This window comes from Setaria viridis, chromosome 1 (genome assembly GCF_005286985.2).
Source record: "Setaria viridis chromosome 1, Setaria_viridis_v4.0, whole genome shotgun sequence".
Lineage (NCBI taxonomy): Eukaryota > Viridiplantae > Streptophyta > Magnoliopsida > Poales > Poaceae > Setaria > Setaria viridis.
The window spans coordinates 31111638-31123041 of NC_048263.2; the positions used below are offsets into that span (position 1 = coordinate 31111638).

The 11404-nt window shown below is 50.0% G+C and overlaps 2 protein-coding genes across 2 annotated transcripts; one reads left to right on the forward strand and one right to left on the reverse strand.

Moving 5' to 3' along the window:
• The first annotated feature begins 4313 nt into the window (after positions 1-4313).
• On the forward strand, positions 4314-6054 carry LOC117841373 (ammonium transporter 1 member 2). Its single transcript, XM_034721724.2, has one exon. It carries the CDS (start codon positions 4406-4408, stop codon positions 5879-5881), a length of 1476 nt encoding a protein of 491 aa, XP_034577615.1. The 5' UTR covers positions 4314-4405; the 3' UTR covers positions 5882-6054.
• Positions 6055-8458: 2404 nt separating this feature from the next.
• Positions 8459-11404, reverse strand: LOC117841364 (pentatricopeptide repeat-containing protein At1g33350). Its single transcript, XM_034721723.2, has 2 exons — positions 9539-11404; positions 8459-8776 (listed from the first exon to the last, which is right to left on the reverse strand). Exon 1 carries the CDS (start codon positions 11355-11357, stop codon positions 9765-9767), a length of 1593 nt encoding a protein of 530 aa, XP_034577614.1. The 5' UTR covers positions 11358-11404; the 3' UTR covers positions 8459-8776; positions 9539-9764.

The following is an 11404-nucleotide window of genomic DNA, read 5'->3' on the forward strand; positions in this document are numbered from 1 at the left end:
CCGCCGGAGTGATAACTGCATGTCGACTTGCCGGGCTACCTCACTAGCTCACCCTGCAGGTCACGGCTCGGTTCTTGTTCGCGCATGCCGGTGTGCCTCAGCTAGCTGACGAGTGACGACCTCCATGTCTCCTCGTATATATATATTTTTTCGAAAATACGCAGGAGAGTTGCGTATCTTTGTATTAAGAGAATGAATAGAATTGTTCTATCATATATATACATATTATTAAAAAAAAACTCCTGTGCTTCCGCATGTCTAGGCTCCGTAGCACAGGGAGTGGGGGAAATGAAATTTTCATCCAAAGTCCAAACTAGACGAGTTCGATCGTGCCTGACAACTGACGAGGATTCAGAGATAAATTCGGTCTCCACCAATGGCCAATGGCGGCGACGACTCGTCTGCTCGGGAAGAATCCTTCGCGCTGGAGCTGCAGGATCGGATCATACTACGCGCCAACCGGATTGCAGTTCTGCTGTCACAATTCGGTGCGGGGTATGTGCTGGTCGCACGTGGATTCCTGTCCACTGTCCGCACCCGGCGCAGTTTGGCTCCCATTTTGTTGCAATAAGTTGAACCCGCACGCGTAGGTCTTGGAGGAACAGGACGGTGCCGAGCCGGCAGTCGAAATGGTCAATGTGTAGCCTCGCGAGACGCTGGATCGGAGCAGGCAGTGCAGTCATGTTTCCTTGGTGCAAGGGTTCTCCCAGTGGCCACTATGTTGAGCTTGTAAACTAAACGCACTGTATTTGTCTGGGCGATCAACCAGTTTTTGCAGTAGCGTGGCACAACTCAATTTGTCTGGCGCGTTTCATCTGGTCACTTCAGTACGGATGCGAGAACGCTGATAACCTGATGAGCGGTGACGGTAAATGCAGCAGCAAGCTACAAGCGACTCAGCAATGCCACTACTACAAAAGGAAGGTTAAGGGCTATGTTATTCACCAATAGTTCGCCCACACTCCCACATCACCTAGTGCCTCGCAGGTATCCCTTGCTCCTGTTCTTCGTCGGACACCTAAACTTCGGAATGCCATAGTGCTATCCTGAACTCAGCAGCATACTACCTAACTCATGAACTCAGTAGTGATAATCACGAATCCAGTTTTTCTACATGCCATTGTTCTACTTCTATCGTACTGGGCCCAAAGTGACAACGAAACATACAGCACAGCAAAATTCAGTCCACAACAACAAAGAAATAAAAGAAGGTAAATTGGAGCACGAATCATAAACCAGGATTCTTCGGCCACTGAAAGAAAATGCAAACACGAGAACCATTTTTGTTGGGCTATGTGAGCGGTGGGCCGAAGTCTAAACAACACCTGGTCGTGGGCTCTTAGCCATGTCTGAAAAATGTTGCTGCTCATAAGAGGAAGAAGAAGAAGAAGAACGATGGCTGAAATGTCTCCGAACTCGAATTTTCCAATCGAGTGATCGATTGACCTTTATCCCGTGAGGAGATCCCAGCGTCGTGATCCAACACGCGCAACGAACTCCTCCCCGGCAGCGCACGCGCCTTCGCCTTCCGCGTCCGAAACGGAAACGAACCAAGCCGTGTCGCTGGCTCGCTGCCACGCCACTATGCCAGTCTATAAAACCAGCGTGACGACGCGGCGATCACAATCGAGCCAGCACTGCCTCCGAACGGGCTCTCGCTGACGCCGAGCGCGACCACACCGACCAGTGACCCGCTGCCGAGGTTGTTCCCATGGAGGCGTTCCTCGCCGCAATGATCTTCTGCGATGCGCAACGCCAGAAAGAACCGCGAGGACGTGGTCAGGCTAAGACTGGCGGCGCCGCCAGTGACGGAGGCAGCGGGACGCCCGCCGACGCGCCCTTCGATGGCCTGCGCTGCTTACAGGCCGTCGTATTCCGCATCGACTGATAGATCGATCGATGGATCAGGACTCTTCAGAAAACCGTGCTACGGTCTTCAATTTCCTTTAATCGTGTTTATGGCTGCTCGTACGTCTTGACCTTTTTTTTTCCTCTCCAAAAAAAATAGTCGTCTCACGGATCAACTGTTCTGGCAACGACGAAACTTTTATAGCAGGTTCAGCAAATGGGAGCAGAGGCCAATTGCGCTGAGAACTCAATAGTCTAACAACCCGCAGCTGTTGGATGGTGATGTACTGATGAAAGCAGATCGTGCTTCTTTAAGAAGAATAAAACGCTTTTCTTAATCCAAAGTCAAACGCGGATGGATCCAAGAACATCCGTGTCTCCGGAGTCTGGACACACCATAAAATTACTCAAATCATCGCGCTTGCAAAGGGGAACTTGGCTACCGCAAGTGGAAAATTATTTGCCATCTTTGCTGCGCGGCAGGCCGTCAAATCGATCGGACGCTTTCGTGGCGCCGGCTAGTCTTCCCGGATGGCCGGATGGCGTCGACGTCCGAGATTTTTTAACGGAGGGGGCCGTGTACTTTGCGCGGCGCGCGGCGGCGTCTCCGGCTGCGTCGGGATCCCGGCGACGATCCACGTCGCCTGTGTCGTCTGGGAATCGTTTGTTTTCTGATCGTCCCGTGGTCCGGGGTCGGGCAGGCACGATGGGTGTTGCATCTGCATCTGCCCATCACGGGCTGAGCTGCTGATGAGCTGATCGACAGCAGTGAGTGAGGTATGGATAAGATGATCAGCGGTGGCCAAGAACATCCAAAGTCCACACCCGCACTTGTATAGTCTTGTACCAAAAGATACACCAATTAACTTCAGGTATGGAGTTAAACTGAACTTTATTTATAAAGTGCAGAGAAGATATATACAGTTGAAACCGATCAGTTCATCATCATAACATAAAATATGTAAGCACAGGTTCAGCAAAAAGACAGCAGAGGCCAGTTGCACTGAAAACTCAATAGTCTAAATGATCCGCAGTGGTCGGGTGATCGACTTGTGTTGGATCATGTTTCCTTGGAAAGACAAAAGCGCCTTTCGTTAATCCAAAGTCAAACATGGATCCAAGAACATCCGTGTCTCCGGCGTCTGGACACACGGCACAAGCACAAGCAACTCGCAGGCTCCTCTCCGGACAGCGAAAATCGAAGAACCGGTGGTCGAATCATCCAACATGCAAGAGGAGGAATTGGCTTGGCGACGATGCCGCAAGTGGAAATTTTCTGCATTTCTGCTGCGCGCAGACTGTCAAATCGGGCGCTTTCATGGCCGTGGACTTTGCGCGGCGATACCGATGCCGATGGCAACGACGACCTCCCCGGCTGTCTCGGATCTCCACAGGTCCACGTCGCTTCGCTTGGGTCATCTGGGATGGCTCGTTTGTTTTCTCTTACTGTTCCGTGGTCCCTGCGGGCACTAACCGTGGGCCTGACGGCTGACGATCTGTAGCGTTGCATCACAGTTCTGATGAGCTGCTGAATTAGATAAGTGGATCAGGTGGCAAAATTCGATGCAAACGCCTGATAGTCGTGACGACTTATTTGATTGGGAATATATTGGGTCTGAAAGTTTGTAAGACTTTGAATATAGCAAGACTGCTACAATTTTTAAAAGTGGAAATTTATGATGGTCAGCCGGACATCACATTATATACACGCTCCCTTGACAGACCAATTTCCTTGCCTCTTTGGGGGATACATCAGTGCACAATAGCTTTACATAATCTTCCCATGTCCACATCCATACTCCCTCCATTTTTACATTTTTATTTATAAGGCGCACATACATACCAAGATTTAAACTTTACGATCTTTGACCAACAATTTAACTATTAATTTTTTATTTTTATAATGTAAATTCTATATGATTGGATTCGTAATCAAATATACTCTATAACGATTACAAACCATAAAAATTATAATATAATATAAATGAATGGTCAAACTATTATTTGAAAGATCGTGCGAAGTTATACGGAGGGAGTCCTGGAAAAATGATCTGCACTTTAATTGCCTCCGATTCAAATATGACGTGAGCAGAGGTTGGACTCAACACAACGACACAACGTTGCCTTGACTTGTGGATTCGCGCATGGACAACATCTGAACACTGCAAGACACAGTAATGTAGTGTCCCTGTACGCAACAGCGGGTACAGTGTGCTGGCCATTATCCCACCACAATGCTTCACAGTACATTACAAGTTTAGATCCCATCAATATTCAACAAAAACGCCTAATGAAAGAAACCCATCAGCCATCAGCATAAAAAGCGGGCCCACTTATGGCAGGTGGGCCCCGCGAACTTTTGAAAGAGAAAACGACCACTTGCCGCCAGCAGGCGCCTCCTGATTCGAGAGCTGCTCAGTCCTCCCGTCGCCGCCGAGGCTCCCTATAAATCCGACGCCACCGTTCCTCCTCTCCTCGCGCGCCGCAACATCTCCTGCTTCCCATTGCTCCTAAAAGAAAGGAGAAGAGGAAGCGGCGAGCCGGCAGGTCGGTTTCGATGGCGGCGACGTGCGCCGCGAGCCTCGCGCCGCTGCTGGGCCCGGCGGCGGCGAACGCGACGGGCTACCTGTGCGACCGGTTCGCGGACACGACGTCGGCGGTGGACTCGACGTACCTGCTCTTCTCGGCGTACCTCGTCTTCGCCATGCAGCTCGGGTTCGCCATGCTCTGCGCGGGCTCCGTCCGCGCCAAGAACACCATGAACATCATGCTCACCAACGTGCTCGACGCCGCCGCCGGCGCGCTCTTCTACTACCTCTTCGGCTTCGCCTTCGCGTACGGGACCCCCTCCAACGGCTTCATCGGCAGGCACTTCTTCGGCCTCAAGCGGCTCCCCCAGGCCGGCTTCGACTACGACTTCTTCCTCTTCCAGTGGGCCTTCGCCATCGCCGCGGCCGGGATCACGTCGGGCTCCATCGCCGAGCGGACGCAGTTCGTGGCGTACCTCATCTACTCCGCCTTCCTCACCGGCTTCGTGTACCCGGTGGTCTCCCACTGGGTCTGGTCCGCCGACGGCTGGGCCTCGGCGTCCCGGACGTCGGGGAAGCTCCTCTTCGGCTCCGGCATCATCGACTTCGCCGGGTCCAGCGTCGTCCACATGGTCGGCGGCATCGCCGGCCTCTGGGGTGCGCTGATCGAGGGCCCCCGCATTGGCCGGTTCGACCACGCCGGCCGCTCGGTGGCGCTGCGCGGGCACAGCGCGTCGCTCGTCGTGCTCGGCACCTTCCTGCTGTGGTTCGGGTGGTTCGGCTTCAACCCGGGGTCCTTCCTCACCATCCTCAAGAGCTACGGCCCCGCCGGGAGCATCCACGGGCAGTGGTCCGCCGTGGGCCGCACCGCCGTGACCACCACCCTCGCCGGCAGCACGGCGGCGCTCACCACGCTCTTCGGGAAGCGCCTCCAGACGGGGCACTGGAACGTGCTCGACGTCTGCAACGGCCTGCTCGGCGGGTTCGCCGCCATCACCGCCGGCTGCTCGGTGGTGGACCCCTGGGCGGCCGTCATCTGCGGGTTCGTGTCGGCGTGGGTGCTCATCGGGCTCAACGCGCTGGCAGCAAGGCTCCGGTTCGACGACCCGCTGGAGGCCGCGCAGCTCCACGGCGGGTGCGGCGCGTGGGGGGTCATCTTCACGGGGCTCTTCGCGCGCCGGGAGTACGTGGAGCAGATCTACGGCGGCGGCGCGCCGGGGCGGCCGTACGGGCTCTTCATGGGCGGCGGCGGCCGGCTGCTGGCGGCGAACGTGGTGATGGTCCTGGTGATCGCGGCGTGGGTGAGCGTCACCATGGCGCCGCTGTTCCTGGCGCTCAGCAAGATGGGCCTCCTCCGCGTCTCCGCCGAGGACGAGATGGCCGGCATGGACCAGACGCGGCACGGCGGGTTCGCGTACGCGTACCACGACGACGAGGACCCCAGCGTCAGGCCCAAGGCGGTGATGAGCACGCAGATCGCCAACGCGTCCAGCGGCGAGTTCTAGCGACTCAGTGCCGCTATACTAGTAATGCATATACATATGCGCACCGTGCAGAATGCACGCAGGCCACCCGTCTGTTTTGTTGGATCGCACCGTATTATGCTATTGCTACATAAGATTGTATAACAACAACGACGACGACGAGATATATTATACTCTCCTCTAAGATTCCATCTTTCCTTTGACCTCAATTATGTGGAGATTGGTATTGTTTGCACGGATGGTTCATCCATTCATCGATGCAGGTTGATCCCTCTTCTCTCTGTTTTTTTTTGTTTGCCCTTTTGTTCTAGGAAAGACTGCCAACATACGTGATCTTTGCATTCTGGAATTGCTCCAGGAAAAGCATGTCCCGCCACCTTCGAAGTTTCTGATCCACCATCATTGTCGCCGTGTTCGATGGAAGCCATGGCCCCCAGACCCTCTGTGCAGAATCTTCACGGCATCCCTGCTCCGCACAGGTCTCAGTCATGCTACTGTGAACCGGAAACACGGGATTCATCCTACCGCCCCTTTGAACGGATATCACCGAAAACAACTCGTACTCCCTCCGTTATCTTTTGATCGATCTATTTCATTTTACCACAATGATCAAGGAGAAAGACCCTCCGTATCATCCAATTAATCATATTATTATGTACTTGTCAGTGGAAATGATTTTCCGCGCAAACCCCTTACTACCCTTACTATCAAATAGGACTATCAAAAGAGAATATTTCAGTTTTGAAAATAAATCTATTGAAAGAGAATGGATGGAGTAAATCAGAAACCCTAAAAAAGTTGTTGGGATAAGAGTATATGACATGACTGCCTATCACTCCAGTCACTTATATCCCGCCTTTATTTGGACGAGCTCAGATGTTGGATTGACCAAATTTTTTGGCTGGTTTTGGGTGGTCAGGGTGGCATGTACCGTTCGCCATTTACATGGCGAGGTATTGGAATGCATTGGAATTATTCCAGACCAAGACGATAGAGTACTTTTATTCTCACCTTTCCAAATCGTCGGTCCCTGTCACTGTACCCTGTATGCTTGTTGCACAACCTGCACCATCCTTTTCTACCTCCATCTTTGCTGGCAGGGTTGCAGTGGCAACGTACGGCGGCCATTTGCCCATGTTCTTTCTACCATGATCCAGCCATGTGACAATATATACGAGCTGGATGGTATGGAACTCACGAGCATCTCGTAACTCCCTCCATAACCTTGAATCTTGATCTCTTCGGTCAAAAGAATCAACTTTTTACCAAGTGGTGGAGACAAGATCCATGGATGGGAACACATGAACCAACATGAATCAATACCCTTCAAGAAAAAAAACAATGAATTGATAAATTAGTTAACACCAGGAAAAGTTCTGAACTGGAGGGAAAGAATGGGGACGAGCAGGATAAATCCAAAGAGAACCCAGCTACTAAAACAGAGAAAGAGTTTGGCAGTAGGTACAACATGGGCACAGAAAATATACTTAGGACAATGGCACCACAGTTCATCCAAGTTCCAAGAAAATGTATCAACACTTCCAATGTTACTAAAAAACAGAAGCTGTACATCCGATTCCAACTTCCATCTTATATTCAATTGAATTAGGGGTACTGGTCGTCCCAAACAGCTATCACAGCTGCGAGTTCAAAGCTTCTTGTTGGGTACATCATGGTTGATACTAATGCATCAGCAATGAAATTCCACAAATTGAGTAGGCTAAAGATCTGGTTACCTTCTGTGCCAGTAAATGGAATACATGGCAGTTTCTGGTTCATCTTTAGCTTCTCCCATCTCATTTTTTTAGTCCATTGTACTGTACAAGATAACGAGGCATAAGTAATCAAATAGTGTAAGGACAAGGTTATCAGTCACTCTAAATAACAGCATTCATTAATTAGCACTGAGCATAATAGGTTTTGTTAAAACCATACTACAAAACAGCAACATAATTAAGGACCAAAAATGAGATAATACCAAGTTGAGAAAGTACCAAAAAGAGATGAGGGTAAACTTGAGTGCTCAACTGTGGGTTGCACAGTTTACTGGTCTTGGGCCTCATGATCACATCATCGAATACATTAAGACATGAGCCTTCCGTATATGCATGCAATATACCTTCCAAATCGCAAATTGCTAATTAACCTAATAAGGTGTTATGTACTTTGTTTGAGGGGTCAATACATAAATTTTGGTGCAATAACACAATTCCTCAAATCATACCAACAATATGCTTGTGATAAGTGAGGTGGTGAATTGGTGGTAGGTCAACCCATTCCAAAAGGCAGGTTAGGTTCGGAGCTAGGATCAATGAACCATCACCCTCCCACTACTCAAACCAAACACCCCTAAATGAAACAGGTTTCTAGGTTAGACGCATTCGTCTAAACTCTAAACACTGCCATTGAGCAACAGCGCTGTTGTGAAATGACCGGCTCAAATAAGTAATCACCAACTGGTGTAACATGTGGCAACCGATGCCTTTCAGCCATCAGCAATTGCAAGGATCTTCTCTAGTTTTCAGATTCTGAATTCTGCATTTTTCTTGATCTACCATTCCCATGTTCTATTCTCATCTGATCCAAACAATGCGGACATACAACGAGTACCGACAAAAGACTAGAATAGTAATTTGTTATACTGTCAGTACAATGAATATTAAAAATATACTACCTAGTTCAAGTAATCTGACAACACCTTTCAAGTTTGTTTCAGTCATTTCCACTATGTATACTGGTTGCGAAATGTCAGGCTCAAAACGGTAATCACTAACTGGTGCGACAAATGGTAAAAAGATGTATTTTAACTATCAGCAATTGCAAGGCTCTTCTCCAGCCTCCAGATTCTGAATGTTTCACTTTTCTTGATCTAGTATCTATCCATCCCATGTTCCATCCTCATCTAGATCTGCAAAACTGTGGAGAGACATTAACTATCAGCAAAAAGACAGTTCCAAGCATGGTATTTTGTTATGCTGACAGTAGAAAGAATAAGACAAATACTACTGGTATTTTCATAGTACCTTTTAGTTTGTTTCAGTTGTTTCACACAAAATATATCAATATTGCACTAAATAGGTAATTATATCCCACACCACTTTGGCATGGAACTGAGAACACACCGGAACATTTGGAACAGATAAGAACTAAAATCAGTTCTTTTTATTCAAAGATGATTATTGGCACACATTATACAGTTAGAATCAACCAATCCTGGCCTCTTGTCGTCATTACCATCTGTTTGTTTCATGCATATGGAAGTGGACACCTATCATTTCTAGTTGGCATGTAAAATATGACAATTGATAAGTAGAATATAACAGGCTAGCTGCCACCTCCATTTTTTAGCAAGGTGGGCAATTTAACAATTAAAACGGTCATAAGGTAGAAAATGCACCGCAAGAGAACCCAAACTGGCAGCATGATTGGCGACATCAAACATTAGGTCAATGGCCATTCCAATGAAGAAAGTGAAAATGGGATATAGGGCTGATAGGAGCACTCCTATTCTAGCATCAAATAAACAAGATAAATAAAGTATCTTTGCAAATAGATAATTTGAATAAGCAATATGAATCACATGAAAATATATGCAAACCTTCATGTATTGATAATGGGATTTTGAAACAGAAAAGCGCAAATCCTGAATGTAAGTTCAGTCCGGTTCAGACATTATACCTCTTGCTTCTTGCCATGAAGTAGATTGATAAAAGGCTTTGATGGAACGCCTTCTTGTGTACCTCCGATAAATATGTTAGAGGTAGGTCAGATGCTTAACTAGGGGAGCCCACTTTGTTTACTGCACAGATGTTAAGCTCATGACTTTCCAATAATGAAGCGAATTTATGAAAGTTATGCAGCTATGTAAGCTTCTGGAAACATTTTTAACTGGCAGTATATTTTGTCACAGTTCCATTGAGGCTGCTAAATCATCAAGAGTATCATATATATCCTCTGACTGAGGATGTGCATCATCACCAGAGTAAAACCGGTGTATCTTGCGGTCCACCTCGATCCAGCTACAACCAGGCAGCTTCTTGCCTATATTCTCCTCCTTCACAAACTTCCTTACTTTCCTCACCTCTTCCCACAAGCCACCTTCACTGTAAACATTTGCCAGCATCACTACATAGTTAGCATTATTTGGATCCAACTCTAGTAACTTCCCGATTGCAAGTTCAGCCAGTTCTAGTTGTCTGTGTACTCTACATGCATTTAGCAATGATCCCCATATGACTTCATCTGATTCGATCCTCATATTGCTGATAACATTCAGTGCATCCTGAAACCGGCCTGCCCGACCAAGAAGGTCGACAATGCACCCATAATGCTCAATCTCTGGCTCAATTCCATGCTCATGTTGCATTAATTCAAAGTATCTAAGTCCTTCATCAACGAACCCTCCATGAGTGCATGCATTCAACAGTCCAACAAAAGTAACCACATCAGGTTCGACCCCTTCATCCCTCATCGCATTAAACACAGCGATTGCACACTCGCTGCGCCCATGTAATGCAAGACAATTGATCAGAGAATTCCACGTGGTCAGGCTTCTATCTGAAAGCTCATTAAAGATCCATCTTGCCCCCTTTAGGTTCCCACATTTACCGTACATATCAATCAACCCATTCAGAACGGATGAGCCAAAACCAACACAGGTCCGCCACGCATAGCAGTGGATCAACTTCCCAATCTTCAGCATCCCAAGATGCCCACATGCAGATAGCACACAAGAAACTGTGGTTGCATTTGGCCGGAACCCCTCGCCCACCATCCTCCCCAAAATCCCAACAGCCTCCACAAACAGCCCGTTCTGAGTACAGCCCGCGATGATTGCGTTCCATGCAGCCACGTCCCTCTCGGGCATCCGCTCGAAGAGCACGATCGCATCCCCAACCTTCCCGGCCCTTGCGTACCCGGACATCAGCGCGGTCCAGGAGACCACGTTCCTCTCGGTCAAACCATCGAACAGCTTGCGCGCGTCGGCCATCATCCCGTACCTCGAGTAACCATCGAGGAGCGAGGTCCTTATGACATCGTATTCGCAGAAACCGCTCTTGCAGGCGTGGGAGTGGATCGACCTGACGAGGTGGACGCCGACGGCGCAGGCGGCGCGGAGCGCGAGCGGGTACACGAACTGGTTGGGGGCCGGGCGGCCCCGGCGGAGCATGCGGAGGAAGAGCTCGAGCGCGTCGCGGGCGTGCGCGTGGGAGGCAGGGGACGAGGCGGCGGCTGCGGAGGAGGAGACGTAGGCGGAGAGTATGGCGGAGTAGAGGAAGACATTGGGGTGGGGCGTGGCGTCGAAGAGGCGGCGCGCGTAGGGGAGGCAGGAGAGGCGGAGGACGGCGAAGCGGAGGAGGTGGAAGGTGGTGGGCTGCGCGGCGGCGCGCCCCGCGACGAAGGCGTGGGCGTGGAGCTGCTCGAGGTGCGCGCGGGTGGAGCAGCGGGAGAGCACGGCGACGAAGTCGCGGTGGGAGAGCTGAGACGAGCACCGCATCGTGCCGTGTGGTGGTGGCGCCGGCGCCGCGCGGGCGCGGGCGGGGG

Coding starts and splice junctions, on each gene's coding strand:
- LOC117841373 (XM_034721724.2), top strand. CDS start 4,406: ATGGCGGCGACGTGCGCCGCGAGCCTCGCGCCGCTGCTGGGCCCGGCG.
- LOC117841364 (XM_034721723.2), bottom strand. CDS start 11,357: ATGCGGTGCTCGTCTCAGCTCTCCCACCGCGACTTCGTCGCCGTGCTC.